The 19,084-nt window shown below is 38.5% G+C and overlaps 1 protein-coding gene across 1 annotated transcript in view; it reads right to left on the bottom strand.

Annotated features, from left to right (window-relative positions):
* Nucleotides 1-19,084, bottom strand: part of MACROD2 (mono-ADP ribosylhydrolase 2) — a gene marked incomplete at its 5' end in the record, with an annotated part of 853,200 nt that overhangs the window by 656,531 nt on the left and 177,585 nt on the right. Inside the window, one exon of the mRNA XM_080342121.1 lies at nucleotides 13,695-13,724. Coding sequence (XP_080198247.1) covers nucleotides 13,695-13,724 — 30 coding nt within the window. The remainder of the gene's footprint in view (nucleotides 1-13,694; nucleotides 13,725-19,084) is intronic.

Raw genomic sequence — 19,084 nt, forward strand, 5'->3', positions numbered from 1 at the left:
TGCGAAGTTATTTAAACATTACCACTGAAATCGTAAAGCTAAACAAATCTTCCTCACAGTGTCTACCCTGGTAGGTCAGATATTTAACTAAAGCTAGCACCTAAAGTTAGATAATATTTAAACCACTATTTGATCGCCATTCCAGAGGAGACCTGATATAATTTAGGTTTAGTATTAGGTTTTAAGTAACATAAATGAAAGAAAAATAGATCATTAGGAATTCAGACTGTTTTTAAAAACCATACAACCATATGCTTGATGGCAAATCTGTCACACACACCAGTGTGGACTCTCTTGCCTTCTTTGTGCCGCAATACTAAGACCCTGCAACCACATTTGCCCTTGCAAAGGAAAAAAAAAGCTTTCCCTTTATTAAGAAAACCAAGAGAAGCACGAGGCAAAATTGTGGTCTGACCTTGAACTTTGCCATGTAGTCAAGAAATAAAAAGTAAGAAGTCTGGTTTATGAATTTTTGAAGCAAAATTCCCACTAACATAGTATGGGGCATAGATATGATTGCTTCTTGTGAAAACTATAGATACATAAGGTTACCCAGCTGTGCAGCCATGAAACACTTTTTTCTTGATTAAATAAGGAACTATGGCAACCAAGGGTACCATGGCCTCACATATGCTGTAATAATGAGACATAATGAAGGGCCTTCTGGGAGCTCTCCCACAACTGTTAAAATGTTATAGCATCAGATTTGGGAATTAATTTTGAAAAAGAGAGAATCCTTTTTTAATATTTGATGTGCATTAGTACTTTTTTCCTTTATAATGAAACAATCTCCTCTATACACGCACATTCATTGTATTTAAAAAAAATCAACTGGTCCTACAGAAACAACTCTCAAGGCAGAAGATAATATCACATACGAACTTACAGTATGTGCCTAGTATAACCTATTTGCAGATATCATCTCATTTGAATAATCGTATGTTTGCAGTTTTTCCGCTCCTGCTGAAAAACTGACCTGTCTTCAGAGCAAATTTCCTTCAAAACTCATAGATGACTGTTATCTGTACGTGCTGTTATTAAGAATATTCATTTTTTTGACACCTGTTTCACCAGTTACCTCCATATAAACTTATAAAAGGTCTCATCTCGGTCCATGGTGAGGTCACGCTACTTTTCTGTAAAAAGTGCCTTGAAATAGTTGTCTGATAAATCTGCTGATTCTTTGTCCAGCTGTCATTTCAAGGGACAAGTTTTCTACTGAATCTTTTGTTCCCTGGGAGAGCAGGCAGTCCTGGCTGAAGTGCTAATTGCTCCTAAGCCCAAAGAAGAGGCTGAATTCCACCACAGCTGGGTTATATCTGGATTGAACAGAGGCCCCACCCTTGAACAAATAATCCCCGTGGAGAAATTATTGCCGAATCATGAAGGGTGAAGAAATACAAAGAAGGCAGTAACACCAGGGGTTTTATCCCTTTACACCGACAATACTGCCTTCATTCCTAAGAGCAATGGAACAGCAGATGGGGCGACCACCGTGGTACAGCTAGGCTGAGCTAACCATTTTAAATCAAAATTGTGATTAAGAGATAAGCAGAGATGACAACCATAACTGGAGGCCTTCATAAAGCTTTTCTTCACTTACAGCAAATCTGAAAGTGGCAGCTCTCTTTCGTGTGCTTGAATAATGAATTCATTTGGCTCGACAAATCACTGCCTATTCAGAACACTTTTCCCCGTGTCTCAGTTTGAACTGGTGCAAGGATGGAGAAAGGGCACTACCTGCATTTGGGAGCAGACGGAAGGGTTCAAGATGAGAGGGGCTGGTGATTAAAGCTGTGATCAGAATACGGCGTAAGAGTGAAGGCTGCAATGAAATGGCACAGGCATGCAAATTCAAAGTGAAAGAACCTGGGAAACTGGCCTGGGACTAAAACAGTGTGATTCTGTGAACCATTTCCCTGTAAAGAAATCAGACAGTTGAGTCATGAGCTGAGAGAAACAGTGACTGGCTAGACATGGAGACTAATTTCTAGAAGTGAACATTAAGGCAGTAAGTTATGAAGGGGACGCTCACGCCCCACACCCCAAATGTCTGAGAACTGGGCCTCACGTTCCAATGTGCCCCACAGCAGAGGAAGTTTTCACTCATCTCATCCCTTCCCACTGCTTTCCACACCCATTTCTCCCCTCACTCAGCACTGGTTCCTTAATCATGTCAAAGCAAACTTTTTAAAGACCACAGTCTGAAACGGTTTAAGTAAAAACCCTCCCTAAAACCAATCCTTCTTTAATATGTAAATTTAGGCCAACTGACTATTGAATGGGTGTGATTAAGGGAGGAGTAAACTGTAAATGCAGGTAGTCTGACTAGGAATAAGAAGTAGAGAAGAAGGTGGGAATCTCAAGGTCTGGCAGTTGATAATGTTGCATTACATCCTGAGTTGATGTACAAGTTCCAGTTTGCAGAATCGCTTGGCTTTTAGCAGGCACACTTTTTGAAATCTAAGGACTCACCTGTTGAATAGCTTGGGCCTTAAAATTAGAATTCTGATCTTAATCTCCGTTTTTCTTCTTTTTTTCTTTTGGTAAAGATAACACCATTGTTTTGGGGAAGACAAATATATTACCTATGAAATCTGTAATTTACTTATGAAATCATCTACCAAACTGGTAAGTGCCATAACAGACACTGGTTTGCATACCACAGTTCAAGTAGAAAAAAAAGTGAGCCATGGTTTATGCTTGGAACAAAGGGGATGAATGAGATGAGCTTCCAGCTGGAGAAACAGTGCAATTGTACAGTTAGAGGCAATATGATAATACATATATGCATAGAGACTGCAAGGCTGCAGGCAACTTTAATTTTGGCACTTCCTAACTTTAAGTACTTGGTTTTGCACCTTAATAACATTCTTTTAACATGGTGTGCGTATAATACAGTCATAGATCACTCAGCCAAGACCTAATTGATTTAATCATCTACATTCGTGAATGATTTGTGAAGCTTACATGAGTTTGCTAAGTTGCAGCCCTGCCCAATGAAAATTAAAACAGATGCCTCTGTGGAGCCCAGAGAAACAAGCTGATAATGTAAAAGGAACAGACTGAACTGTAACAGTAAAAGTGTGACAAAAAATATTTTGTTCTTTGCTACTGTATATGTAGCCAAAACTACAACACTACAGTTCTGTCAGTCCAAATGGCAAAAATATGATTTGGAATTTTGAAAAGATAAACTAACTTTAAAAGAAACCCGAATGATAAACCCTACACGTTACAAGGTATTTGCATAAGAACAAGGAAAAAGATCATAAGGAAAAAGATGTAAATAAGGTGAATTTGTAAAGAAATAAAACCACCACCACCACCACAACGACAAAACACAACTATTTTACACATAATTATAAGGTAGCATGTTTAATGGTAGAATCATTGAAATTCTTCTGCTTTTGGAAGAGGCTAGATTTGGTTGATGAAAAAATTAGATACTTTCTTAATCTAGAAGACTCTCTTTTTGTCATCAAAAAGATTTTAAAATGCTTTGTTATCAATTCTATAAAAATTCAAATTAAGAGTAAACAGCGCTTCTCTAACTTAAAAGCCCCATATAAGAACAGTGAATTCCTGTATATTTAGAACTACTAATGGTGGTAACCTCAAATATACCACATTTTTTTCTGTATTCAAATTTTATCTCCATTAGTGTAAAACTGGTTATCTAGCAGTGTCTTTTTTCCAGTTGGTGGTCCTTCTGCCCTTCCTTTAGAGAATTTGCTGTATAACCAATTAAGGTCTAATTGTCAGAAAGTTGCTCTCAGTAGAGTACGTTTTCACTTTTTCCAAATATCATCCTGTCTCTACCCATGAAGCTGATACTAAAATTAAAATTCCTCTTCCTTCCAAACAGGAATCAAAATTCCTATTTGAAAAGCTGATATAGGCATTATGAAACCCCAGTGAGTTACATTTTGCCTTCAGAGAGCTGATTTTTGCTCTTTTCTATTTGGACCTTTTGCAAAACATACGGTTTCCTTGTCTCATTTCCCCAAGTGTTAAATGGAGAAAACATTACTTCTCTGTTTACAGAGCAATTAGGATAAATGCACCCAAGGTCTGTGGAGCATTTAGATTCTGCGGTAATAATGCTCATACAGATGAGGTTCATCCTGTGTTTTCTTTCACAGAAAAGCCATCTTCAGCAGTTCTTGTCCCTGGTTACTTCACAGCTCAGTTTACTGCTCCCCTACTACAACTGATTTTAAAAATAAAGTGTAAATTGAATGTACAAAGTCATTCAGGCTAAACTTGAAGCCCTAGAAAGGGCGGGGAGCTTTTTATTTGTTTCTTAAATCATAGGAGCTGTCTACTTTGTAGCTTGTCCTATGGCATTAGCAGGAAAATTAGCAACTGGAAGCTACATTACCATCCAATATTACCAGGTAGAAAAGATGAGCAACTGCAGAGACAGACTTGTACATGCAGATTTTCCACTAATGTATCTTAAAAATCATTTCCATCTATGTAAGAGTTTTAATCCATCGTTAGCCATCACCACATTTCATTTATTTTTATTATGCCAAAAGTTCATTCCGCTTTATACTGCCTGTTTGATAGAGGGTTCTCAGAACTGGAAGGAAGAGAATTGCAAAGCCAGGCACACAGAAAACAAAGAAGGACAGAGCTTTCCAAGACACAACCATCTTGCCAGCTGCTCTGCTGGAGATTTTCTTGGCTTTTGAAAAGCTGCATGTTATAATCTGTAAGCGTTTTGCACAGAACAAAGGGACTTTGGAAAAATGTGATCAGCAAAGAGCAACTCATAAATGAGTAGTGAAATAGAAGGTGAGAGTTGAATAAAGACCTGATTCCAAAATCCTTCATGCTATGCGGCAGGAAGAGAGTTGTGAACTCTTCCTATAACATCAGTAGTTTCAATACTTGATTTTTGCTTGCCTGGATTTCGTTCAAGATTTTCTTTGAAAATATCGTGACGAAGAATTAATTGCTTTCATTAAAAAAAGAAAAAAGAAAGAAAAAAAGAAAAAAGAAGTAACTGTTGTGAATTCTTCCTGCTATGGGAGGGCAGAGTGTTGAGGATGATGTCAACCTCCAATCTCTGACCTTTGGGGAACATGAGTTTTCATGCCCAGGTACTTTAGCAGATGTAGTTAGAGCTATTTGCTCCCTCCTGCTGGGGAGGTGCCAGTGTCATAGAACACCTAGATTTTCACTGTATTGGACACACACATATTTTAAAAAGAATAACCAACAAGGATCGACAAATAGCTGCTGCCATTTTTCCATGCCTTGATGCTCACACCGTGTCATTTATATACATTTGCTGTAGAAAGCAAGGAGCTTAGGGCTTAAAGATACTTTTAAGGAACTCTCTACTGATTAAGGTCTTTGTTTTGGATTTATCCACACCAGAGTGAAAGCTTCAGTAAACAGTCTGATATTTAAAAGTGGCTCTGAGTCTACAAGTCAAGTACCTCTATCACTCCTTTTTTCATTTGTTCTACTTCTTTTAATATCAGCAGTAAAAATAAAAAAATGTGTTTTAAAAATGTTTTAAATTGCATTTCACATTTTCTTCCTACTGAATAGTCGGTACTTCTGTTACAGGACCAGGAAAATACCAGTAGACCTTAAATCTGAAAAACAGATTTAAAACCAGCACTACCCCTGTTTGAGCCTAACACGACGTGTCTTCACTGCAGCACTCACTTCATTCTTACCTCAGCAAAAGGGACACGGCTGAGATTGTTCACCATGAAACTGAGCAGCTTTGACGGGTGTCCCAATTTACAGATTTTTCTTTAAGGAAACCAACCAAATGCTTAATTTTAAAACATGTCTTCTGTAGGCTGGCACATATATATACCCAAATGCCTGACTTGCTATATGGTGATTGTAGCACACGGCCGCTCATGTCACCTCCTGCACTCCCAGCCACTGCTCTTCATCTTCAGCTACAAGGGGAGAGTCTCAATAGAAGTATCTGAAGGTGCTCGAGCACCACCCTTGGTAAGCGAAAAAATAATTGTATTTTCTGCATTCAAGACATACGTGAGAGACATATATGCAGTATTTCTTTTTATGTAGAAAAAGTGTTTAACTTTTTTTAGAGCATACATCCAACTCACATGATAAGGCAATTCATGGTATGTTTATCATGTGATATCTGTGGATTAGGGAACATTTGTGATCACTCACCTTGATTTGCAGCTCTGTCCCATACCATGAAACAAATACGAAAAAAAGAAAAACATACATTCCTTACATAACTGCCTGCCTTTTCAGCTTGGATTTTTATCAAGAGCACCTTAGATTTTCAATGAGCATGAACTAAAGGTCTTTCCCAGTCTAACAAAATTAATGCCATATTTTTATTTACACACATGCGCATATGCATGAGCACACACACAAAGTCAGACTTTCTGAAAAGACTGCAAGATTCAGTCACAAATATATATATTGTGACATGCATATATATAAGTATATATGAAAGCCATATGTATATACGGCAGAAACTGTCTATTTTTTAGTTGTGGGCACATAACACTGTAATTACCTCGTAACAAAATTAAACAAAATAAGTCTATCTGAGTAAGAAAAAGACCTCACCATTAGATGGGAGCTCAGAGTGTTCTGGATTCAGCATCCAGTAACTGATGAGTGAAAAATAAAACGTCACCTTCTAATTCCTAGTAAAGTCAACACAGCAGCAATATTAAAAGGCTGAGGTCAGCAGTGAATAAATATGCCTGGAACAGTACATTTTAGATTATTTACATGACAGAAACATGCAGTCATGTTCCTATGCCACTGGCTGGAATATGAGAACCACCTTAAAGGATCACAGGCTGAACATGTATTTTTAAAAAGGTAAAGTCATTTATGTGCATCAACAACTATATGTACACATTTGAAACTTAACACCTGATCACATACCTGTATTCCTTCCTGTAAATAGCAAAACATAATTTATTTAATTTTTAAGTAACTGCTGGGAAAGTGTAATTAACAGGATACAATTAGGCAACAACTAAGAAATACTTAAAATCAATCCAGAGACTTCCTGCTTATTATTATTACCCATAACTATAAGAATGTGTAAAATGATTGAAGAAAGGAAGCTACCACCCTATATAGTCAAAGAGCAATAAATATATATTTGAACAACAACAAAAAAAGAAACTCTGTAGAATAAAGCATACATTTTAAACACAGTCATGATAGTGTGGGTTAAGGGTCTTTTGAAATAAACTATGCTTATTTGTTTATAGAGCTATTATCACTAAATCTCTACATGCACTACAAAATGAGAAAATCCACTGATTTCAATTAAAGCTGAACTGAAACTCAGGTGGCAATCTCCACTGCACTAACAGAAGGCCAAAAGCAAACATACATACACAGATTGAAGAAAGAAAAACATGTCAAGAATAACTGACCTGTGAAGAAAGACTTTGCTTACACAGAAACTTCGAATAAATTCTACAAAAGCAGTTAAATTACAGAGAAATCTATTTGCTTTGATCTAATCCAACAAAAAGCTCATAAACAATAACAGGATTTGGGCTGGACCTAACACCTTGAAAGGGTTTCAGGCTGCCCTGAGCTACTGGGCTACCCATGGAACTAGTATTACAGCTGTACAGGAAGAAATACATAAATGCATAAATATTAAAATTTTAATTGGCTGATGTACTGTCACAGTGGGGGAACTGGCATATACAGCCCTCTCAAACCCACTCTATTTACCGAGATGAAAAAGAACAGCATGCAAATAGAAAAAAGACATAAAACACTTTAACAACCCTACAGAATTGCAGCGGCAATCTTCGAGCAGAAAGGGATTAATTAGCAACAAAGGCAAATGGCCGTTTGCCTTAAATTATCAGTTCTTCTACATGATCATTATCCGCTAGGAAAAATCTTTGTACCTTCATAGCTATTATCTGAATACCTAAGATATGATGACGCAGTGTACAAAGCAACTGAAAGCTTTTGAAGCTACTTGAAATCCCAGATGAAGCACATTTGTTCCATTTGAGCCATTTGTTGCAAGCACACCCCAATCTGACAAACGCATTTGACGCGATACAAGAAAATGCCAACAGACCAACATACAAATTACAAAATAATAATGCTCGTTTTCTTGATGAAAGAATCCTGTCGCTGCTCCTTTCCCAAACTCTTTCTTCTCCTCTCAAGGGATGCACTCATGTTATGTGCACATCGTGCACAAATTTGAACTTTGGATTTAAACCTTTGCTTCACTTGCATTTATATTATGTAAATATCAAGCCCAAACCCTGTGAAATCCAAACCAGAGAGCATCTCATCCTGGTTCAGGATAAAACAGGCTTGTCTTCTTCCTGTTACACATTTTAAATGGGCCAGCACAGGGTCAGTCTAATATTTAAAGTGTTCTCCTTTTGCATTGCTATGGGCTGCTTTGCAAGTTGTCTCATTCCTGCCTCCAATCTTCTCTTGTACAACCGTCAATTCTCAGAGTCATGTATATTCATTTGCTGATGTCAGTTACTATTTAGACAGTGCAAAACCTCCTTGTTTTGGTAGAGATTTAACTATCAGAAGGTAGCTGGAAATATTTCATAGTGCAGCTAAATCAAAGCCATGAGAATAAAAACTGTATCCCAGGCCATGGGGAGGGATGTTAATAGAAGTTATTTGTGTCAGCTATTCCTTCCTGCCACTACTGACTGGATAATCACTGGCCTTTTTAACTCATTAGTCTGAAATTAATTGACAAATAGACAGGGTGGCTGACAAACACCAGTGAGTTTGCAGCAGCACCCTACCAGCAGTTATTCTCTATTTCTACAGCATTAGCAGCATGACAGTTTTGCTGCACACCTGCTATACCCACGTTTATAAAGACAAACAACTCCACCATTTATTTGGACCCAAGTGGTACAACCCAGATGCTCAAACACCGGCACGCAGCGGCACTTCAGCTACCCCAAAGTGATACATCTGACCCTCCATTGTCATTCTGGAAAGGTGCAAATGCCCACCCAACCCTGTGTCCCATCTGCCAGATCCATGGCTGTATCTCAGCGATCCCCTTGGGCTGATGTGGCACTAGATGCTCGCAGGTGAGTGGAGCTGCTCGCGTTTAGAGGTGGCATTACTAACCCTCACAAAAAGTCTATCTCCTGCGTCATCATTCTGTGCTCAGGCTCAGCAGAAGACTCATTTCCTTCATGATAAACCCCTTTTCCAGGATAGAAGCCAGTCTGTGGTAATTTCTTTCTAGCAGAACAAAAAACTTTTCTTTTTTTTTGCCACTATTATAATTTAACACAGATATAAAGGCAAACAAAGAAGGCAAGCAGACCCCACTTTCAAAATGGCGTCTACCAAACAACTACAGAGAAACCCAGTTCCCTCCTGTGATCACAAACACAAGTTCCCCATGTGGTAACAGTTGCTGAAAATGACATGCCTACAAAAGCGTATCTTGGCAGACTGGAGAGGTAGATCTGGTCTACATTTAAGATATGCTAACATACTTATGGTTATAGATGAATTAATCTTTTCCAAGCCAGTCAAAGCCCCAGAAAAGGCACAGTTACACTGGCCAAAAAAAAGAAAGAGAGATGGAGAGAAAGAGAAAAGCAGACAGAGCTTTTGGGGCAACCAACTTAAACAGGGTCTAAACGATTCTTCCAAAACACTGTGAATATAACCTGTCTCCTCTCAGAGTTGTTAAAGACAGAATTACCATTTTCACTAAACAGGGATGTGTCCTTCCCCAACTCTAGCATAGGCAATAAAATCTTATGAGGGGGGAAAAACAATCTCTAGCTTGCTATTTTAAATATATCCCAAATTTAAGGTCAAAGAAAGCAAGCCAATGCAGAAATCAGCATGCAACAAGAACTTGATTACAGTCAGCAAATGAAGTAAAGGAAAAATGAACCCCGAGGGAAATAACAAAAAAACAAAGTGGGGACACAGGGGCATAAAATCTCCAAAAACCCACAGAGTATCCAAAATCATAAGGGGAGCAGAAATCTGAGCTCTTGCTCACTTTGCTCTAACCAAGTGCATGAAATCACATACTTTCACCCTTGACATAGCTGTAAAAGAATGTAGAGAACAATTTGCCACGCAAAATAGGACGTTTCAATTTCTCAACAGCCAAAATGATACATTTTTAAAAGGGGTCACTTTTTCTCAAACTATCAAATGCTTTTTTCTCACTCTCTCCAAATGCAGGTAATTTTCTTAATAATTTTCACCTTTGCACTGTTGAACATAATGGGACAAATAATACATGATGCACAAATAAGTCATAATGCTCTGTGCAAGTTAATAGGAGCAGTGAGATGCTGAATGTGTGATAAATCTAGATCTCAAAAGTGAAATATGCCTCCTAATTAAAAATCAATTATTAAAACCAGTAAAGAATTAAAAAGAAAAAAGGCTCACTCACCAAACTCATAATGAAATCCTGGAAACTTCAGAGTTATTTGAAAAGCAGAAAGAAACCTTCGACATCTATATTTAACTAAAGATTCTTCTAAGACTCTGTTGTGGGTTTCTCAATTTGATGATTAAACAGTTCTGTGAAAAATTGTTTCTGGTATCTTTTGTACTTTTATCTCTTCATTCCAAATGGTCATGAAAATGAATAGACAGCATTTCAATGGGGAATGCAACAAATCATTCCTTCTGCTCCACAAAATCCAAGTCCACTCGTGCCCTGATGTGGCTCCGAAATGACACAGGGATGATGTGCGACTGCCCAAAACCACCAGCACCTGAACTTACAAACAATGTTTGCCGATGGTTTTAATGTACGTAATTAGTAATTTGCAAACCTTAGATCAGAGTGTTCAAATACCCGTTTCCAACTGTTTTGTGATCAATTCTGGAAAGATTTCAAACATAGACTAGCTCAAAAGGAGCTCAAAGTTACAAAACCTGTTGCACAAGCAGAAATTTCTGGTTTTCATTTTCTGTGAAACTAAGATACATATTCATACCCCCAGCAGTGACAGGGAGATTAACTTAACAACAGTTACTGAAGAGATCTGAATCCCATTATTGGAGAAACTACACTGGTATTATGCATTATCATAAATATTCAGCACTTGCAATCAAAAGATGGCTTTGGTATCTACGTATATAATAAAGTTTTAATAATTCACCAGCAATATTTCACATGGAGTGCTGCCATTACTTCCTTCTGGAAAAAGGGAAAAATACTTCCAGAATTTGAAATCCCAAAGCGTTGAACTGGAAATGAAACAATCCCTTCTACAGACAGCGGGATGTTGGCAGTGACAAGTCATTTTTCCAAGAGGGAGAGGCTGTGGGCGGGCGGGTGACCCAGCCACAAGGTGCCTCCATCTTGTGCTCCCCTGAGGGGGCTCCAGCCGCAAACCTTCCCTTTTCCCAAAGGGCACGGCCAACGCACGTACCCAAAAATGGAGCCACAGACACCCCACGGCAGCTGCCCAAACTTGAGAGTACTTTGGTAGCAAAATTCTCAGAAATTTTCCTCAAAAGATTCAAAAAACTTAAGGGAGTCCAGTCTGAGGCTGCGTCACCCACCCTGCCCAAGGGTGGCTCACGGCACCTCCAGAGCACAAACGCTGCCCTTCGACCATCAACACACAAACACTAAGCCATAAAACAGCCAAATTCGGCATTTTACCTGTATCTTAAGCAAGGGGGTATGTTGTTATCCTTCCACTGGAGATGAAAGGATCTGGGATTGTGTTTTATGGGCAGGAGAACGGGGGGAGATGCAGAAGGTGCAGCAGCACACTGACCCAGCATCACCTCAGCGTGTCCTGAGAGGCAGGAGAAGAGGAAGGGGGGGGGGGGGGGGAGTTGCTTTTAATTGCCAATCAATTAATTTTATTGAAACTCTCCCACTCTTAACACATAAAATACAGGAAAAACTCCAACTTGCCCCACAGCGCAGGCTCATCTCATCTGCCACCGAGGGAGAGCCACACTGAACGGACATCAGCTCCTGTAGTATGGTCCAGCTGAATAAATACCATAGAAAGTCAAGAGCCAAATCCTTTCAGCACCAGCAGTACTCTGGGAATCGGATTGGAATTTTAACATTTGCATTGATTTTTATTATATTTTTGACGTTACCGGCTGGGAACAAGCGCTGGAGAGGAGGTACGCAATGGCTCCACAGGAACATCAACAGCTAGCGAAGGATTACCTTGTAAAGGATTATCTTTTAAACAAAGAAAAATTCGGTATACCGCAAACAACTAACACGAATCAAAAGAAACAGATTAATCCAACAGGATTACCAGGTAAGGCTTCCCCACACTTTAATGTCCAGACACACAGCTGAGCAACATGAATGGTTTTATTTAGATGCCTGGGTGCAGTTGTCAAGCATCTTTTCACGGTGCTCAAATAAAGGCTGCGTGTTCGGCTAAGGCTGCTAAAACAAAAGCTTCGATGATTTATCCTCAAGCCTCACAAGCAACAGCAATCTTCTGCCTTTTTACAGAGCCCTTTCCTTCCCTTTCCCCTTGCATATGTAAGCTCTGATCATCCAGTCCTTTTAACTCCAGCCAGGAAGGAAGATTAGCGGCTGCCGTACCGCTCCTGCGCTGGGAAATTTCCAGAACTGAGCTCTCCTGCTTCCCTCTGGGAGGCACAGGAAGTCACAGAAAACCCACATCAGGCTCTTCGTGGCTTTTTTTTTAATTATTATCTTTTTTCCTCACTTGCTAACACTTGTGTAAACTCTTACAGCCATAGTACTACAGTATTACAAAAGGCAAAATAGCATCAACCTACAATACGCATCTATTTGGAAACAATATCCACTATATGCACTTGTGCCTCTCTGGTTTATAATGTATACATTGGTAGCATCTCTTACATACACCAAAGATTTCTGTTGAAATCTTTTTGGCTGTTTCAGCAAGCGGAATGAGGCAAACAACTAAGTTGTTTTGGTTTGGTTTTGTTTTGTTTTAAAAAGTGGAAATATGACATATCATTAATTTACTAAAATCAGTTTTTACCATGTTTTAATTATTTCACTTTAAAACAAAAACAAAGCAAGAACCAACAAACAACACTTTCATTTAGGCATTCAAGCTTCCCTTGAAGTTAAATAAAAATATTAATAAATAAATAATCAAACTACTACTACTACCAATAATAACAATAATAACAATAATAACAATAATAGAATAAACAACTTGAAGAAGAAGAAGAAGAGGAAGAGGAGGAAGAAGAGGAAGAGAAGGAAGAAGAGGAAGAGGAGGAAGAGGAGGAAGAGGAGGAAGAGGAGGAAGAGGAGGAAGAGGAGGAAGAGGAGGAAGAGGAGGAAGAGGAGGAAGAAGAGGAAGAAGAGGAAGAAGGAGAAGGAGGACAAGGAGGACAAGGAGGACAAGGAGGACAAGAAACAACTGAAACGCAACACACCATAAGGCAGCTCAGTTCCTCTGTATTTCAGTTAACCCCATACACAGGTCAGCCCCAGTTCAATCCAGAGCACAAATCAAATTCGGCAGCAGTCACACATGCAATCTCTTGATGACACTAAACATCACTGAATTTGATGAGTTTTCCCATCTATTAATTTTATTTTTCTACATTTTGAACATACCATATACTGTTCTACAACCAACTAAACACTACATTTGCTCGGCATATATTCCACGTTTCTTTAAGAAGAAATAGAGCATTGCACAAAGACTCACCTCCTCCACCTCCAAGAAGGCTGGAATTAGCTGCAAGAAGAACAAAAGGAGAATCGTTAGCATTGAGCTTCCTAAATATAGATGGAACCAAAACAGAAGATGTTTCCCAGGAGATTTTCTATTCTTTCAGTAAGTTTGCTACTCCCCATTTTCCTAAAAACATTTACTGCAAAATAATCATTTCTGTAAATTGTAATGGCAATCTTTACCTTTGCACTATTTTGCAATATCTTTAAACTTGTAAGCTAATAAATAAAACAGTAAAACAATTATTAAAGCTTAATGTGTTGAATAGCTTGTAAATTGCAGTCTTGGATTTGTCATTCTATAAACCATGTTCCTTTTTGATTACAGAATTATGTGAAATCCTTCATTTTAAAGAAACTTAAGCAGACTTTGATGCAACTTTTGATTAGCTCTCCTTGTTTTCTATGGCAGAGGATCACTGAGGATGATGATGAGAAACCTTGGCCCTATTGATATCGAAGGGTGCTTTACCACGGTACGCAATTAATTTGGGATTTTACTCAGTATGCTTAATTGCCTCTGTACTGTAACCATCCAGCTGTCCAAGTGGGTAAATCACTTATGGAAAGCAATTTTCAGAGCATGGTGATACAAGATGGTCCTTCAAATTAAGCTAGCACAATTGGAGCCATGCCAAACATTTTCCTTCCACTGCCTAGGCAAAAACAGAAGGAAAGCCCAGGCATCTAAGCCTGACCTGAGTAAACTATTCACCCTTTAGATGTGTGGGAAACAAATCCCTGTCCTATCATCATATAGATAAAACACAGTATAAAAGCAAGAGTATGAAAGATGGACATAGGTATCTCTTATTGCTTGGTGATGAGTAAGGGAGAAGCAAGACATCAAACAATTTCCTGCTTCAGGACAAGGGCAGATGGCATGATATACAGAATAAATCCGGTATTTTCCAGTATCCAAACCTTCTACTGTTTTACATTATTATTTCTATGACTTCCCTCTGCTTCCTACATAAAAGAATGTAAACAGCAAATTCCCTGTTGTTTTTTTTTTCCATCACTTTCTCGAGACTCTCACAAAAAATCAACAGTTACCTTGGTCTTTCCTCATTTCTTTTTCAGATACTCCGAAAACATCTTTCACTTAACATCCACTTTCAGCTCAACCATTTGCAGCCCTGACACTGCAGTGAAATGATCTCCATTGAAAAGCTAAATTCTCCATCAAAGTAGCACACCCAAGAGCCCTGATTTATATAGCGACACATACCGTTAATATTATTATCTTAGAGTGACTCAAGAAGCAGCTTTATATTAGCAAAAAATGCAATGCTCTTTAAAGAAATAAATATACAGCTTTATAGCTAGCTTAGCTGATGAAATCTAACCAAAATAAACTGCCACCTATAGGGACAGTTATCCATCTTAAGGCTGGTTGTTCCTACACTTATTGAGTGACCTGTTGAGACCCAAATGTAGAGGGATGTTCTCGTGCATCTTTCTGATCCAAGTCTGGTTCTAATATTCTGGAGATTAGATGGAGGAAAATGGGGCAAATAATCTTTGTTTCTAAAACATACATAGCATAACAAGACTGCTTTAGGCTCTTGGCTATCCTCTATGAAGTGCTAACAGGGAGCAAATATTGCCATACACAAACTGCCTTTGAAAAAGATACAATGATAGTAATCATAAAAGTATGCAGTCATATTGTAAAGAGTGTCACTGAACTTCAATCTTCCTACACTTACCTGCCCTTGTCCTCAATGAAATTCACTATTAAACACAAGATACAAATTAAAAACAGCCCCACGTGTTTCTACAGCAGGTTCCAAAGGAATCTTGTAACAGGTACCATCACCTTCCCTGCAGTGAATCCAGTGTATCTGAGACAAAACTGAGCGTACTTCCTAACAGAAGAATAGAAAGGTAACAAAGTCTCATCTACTTCCACAAGTCTGCTATTCAAGATCATTCTTTTTGGCCCTGTAGAATGCACCTAGAAGTACCATTCTAGTTCTTCAATGAGTCAAATTCTAGTATTTCAGTTATTAAGTTTGAGAGACTTAAGAGACACAGCTAAGACCTGTAATACCTCACTGAAACCAAAGTTTCCACTGCTAAAAACGTTTCTTCTGATACGGGTCCAACATCCCCTCTGCAAACTCTCTTTGCGGGCTCCTCAGAGAACTGTGTTTCTCTCATTAACTTTTAACTGACAACGTTCATCTTTCCAATATTTCCTACAATTTGTTAATAGCATATAGCATCACACACTTCTCTATAGAAACAGCAAAAACAGTTCAAACAGATTTTTGGCTGCAGTGCATCTATTACAGCTGTTGAAATTACAGTAATAATTCATAGGCTTTCTTCTTTTTTTTTTTTTTATTTTAAAGCATTATGTTTGACTATTAGGAAGAAAATCAAACCATTTTCCTATGATGCCAGGAAAGAACATGACTGAATTACATTTACAGCATCCTTTCCAGAAACACAATGTGTCACTCAAAAATCATCTTATTTTCAGATTTTTTGGTTTGTACTCAAAAAGTTCAATAAAATATACCTGTCCATTTTTGGGAAAGCCTTACCATGACAGAAGTAACTTGTCACTTCCCACCTAAAGCATAGCTACCCCCAGCCAGAGCTGAGCATTTCATCTGGATGGAGAAGAGGTCAGCACAGCCCCATGGCTCCAATCACATCATATTATGTTGGAGCAAGTGTTGCCTCTCTTCTCAGTCCCACGGTGTTAATCTACAGCTGTGTTTTGTCCATCAGAGCTCCCAAATGACCAAATCTTGCAAAACACATTGAAAGGGGCTCCTGCTGTGGAAGTTCAACTATGAGTAGGTAATGAGCAACCAGCGGTGGGACCCTAGGAGCTGTCAACCTCCAAACCTGACACAGTCCAAATTGCTCCCCGGGTTGTATCACTACACTGCGTCCAGGTACAGCTCGGCCTTAGGTAGCACACAGTACAACAGTTGTAGACAACTAGTAAATCCATCTTAAATAACCTCTTGTCCATATTTCTCTGTCACAGAGCTGAACAAGATTCTCAAGTCACAGGAGAGTTGGGGTGGAGGAACGGGAAAGACTGAATTGCTGCCAAGTTACCAAGGTGAGAACAGTAGAAGACAACAACCAACCATAAGAGGGGCTCCAAACAAACATGACGTTAGGACTTCTTGCACCTCCCTGTGTTACCCTTCCAATTCAACCTGCCCAACCCTTCTAAAATTGCCTCCTTACAAACGACAACAGATTCCTGGGCATTAATTCTGAAAATCCACTCACAATACAAATCTTGAAATATTATTTTAGTATCTGCTTATTTATACTATGAGGAGGGATGACACAGAACAGTCAGCAGACTAGGAACTCCCTTCTCAGACTGAAATACAACACGTGGTGATAAAGCCCCATCCAAGACATCTCACTTGGTGATGGCCCACAAGAGTCTGCCTCTGTACAGTGAACAGAAATACATTTAGAAACAGTAATAGGGCTTTCAGCCTTTTAGGTCTAGATTTCTTTTTATTAGATATATGAGAAGCATCAGCAGTAAAAATTGTTTGTCAAAAGTTCAGGCTCATCTCTAAGAAAAAATCCACTCTAAAAAACAAATCCAGGCTCTAATCACCCTGTGTAACAATTTAGCTCTTAACGAGATGTTTATGACCCCAGATTCAACCAGAAATTCAGTATTTCAAATGACAGGGCACCTCAACGGACTAGACTTTTTAACACAGAGGAAGAGGAGCAGGACAGCGCTACTAAACAAACTCCATCAACACTGGGCTGGTCTACCCAGAAAACTATACTCTTGCTCTAAGAAACAAATTTCCTTCCAAAACACTTCTGTGGGGAAAGAGGAGGGGGAAACAGAACAAAACAAATCACCAAAAAACCAGCACCAACCACAACAACAACAAAAGCCACCAACCTGACCAACCTGGAAGGAAAGTATTTAAAGTAAGTTTAGTTTCTCATTATGGAATACCCATAATGAAATCTCAGCTTACTAAAAAGTACAGATTTGAATAATGAATATACCAGCATATTTGACAAATAAGAACTTGATGTGAATGTTTTACATCTCAGCCTTCTTAATGACTTAAGTCATGGAGCTTTCCAACACTTTTTCAAGTGAATAAACAGACTAGAATCTCTGGCACAGGTCTTAACATTTTCCTCGATCTTCCCTTTACAACAGTGTCATTGCCAAGAAGGAGGATTATTTGGAATTCTGTGGAAAGCAAATGAATGCTATAGAAGTTCACCTCAAATGAAACTGAAAATCTTGCTGCACTATAAGCCAAAAGGTATAAAAAATGAACAAGGATGTATGTATGTCTTGCTGAAAGAGACATTTGCAGACACAGAATTACTGTTTCCGCTGTCAATCCTGTGGAATTTAGAAAATAGGTAAGATGCAAATACCAATTTTTTTGATGTCTTTGGAGATAACACACTTTTAGCTTTGTTAACAACATAGCTGGATAACTCTGGTTACTTTTTGTTGGCACATACTCATCTGACAACATTTTTAAAACATAAATTCTTCTGGGAGCTTGTCTTTGTCAAGTATTAATGGCACTAGTAACTTAAATTGACATCTATGTCATGCAGCCATGCATCTGTCAGTATAATAAAAATATACTCTTAAAAGATTACTTGATATTGTCTGACTTTGGCAGCAGATGTTTGAGCTTATTTTGATGTAAAAAGAGATTAAATATTTTTGTCAATACTTTCTAATTGTGAAATTTATTCAAGAAGACATCTTTATAACTGGCAGTGTGGGAAGATGCAAGACAGTCTATTGCCTCAGACACCATTTTTATTCATCAATAAAACATCATAACAGGCCGCTGGTGAGAAGAGTACCAGCAATTTACGGAACAGGAAGCTACATTTCTTCTACATGTTTTGTGAGACATCCTTACCTGTCACTGCATTTTGTTTGATCCTTTCTCAAGGAAGAGAGAGAATAAAGAAGAGTAAGCTAATAACTGCACCTTGTACATTCGACCATTTTTAACTTGAGATCTGTTGTGGTGCCTTGGAGTAAAAAGCTTTAAGCTTAAAGATCATGAAGTCATTTTGAAGTAAATAAAATACAGCCAAACACAATATACTACAGCACAGTCACCCCTATAATTAACTTTACTCAAAATACTCCCTCGCACACAAAGCCATGGCAGTAAGGAGAGGTAAAATAACATTATACTAACAGACTGGGCCAGATTTGCAAAGTTATGTGCCTAATGATGCAAAGCAGAGATTACTGGAAATCAGAAAACCACCCAGCCTCCAAAATATGATTGACTTGAAACGTTGAGGAACATTGTAAAGTCCCAGCATTAGCATCTTCAGACATCTATGTGCCTTCTG

This window comes from Nesoenas mayeri (genome assembly GCF_963082525.1).
Source record: "Nesoenas mayeri genome assembly, chromosome: 3".
NCBI lineage: Eukaryota > Metazoa > Chordata > Aves > Columbiformes > Columbidae > Nesoenas > Nesoenas mayeri.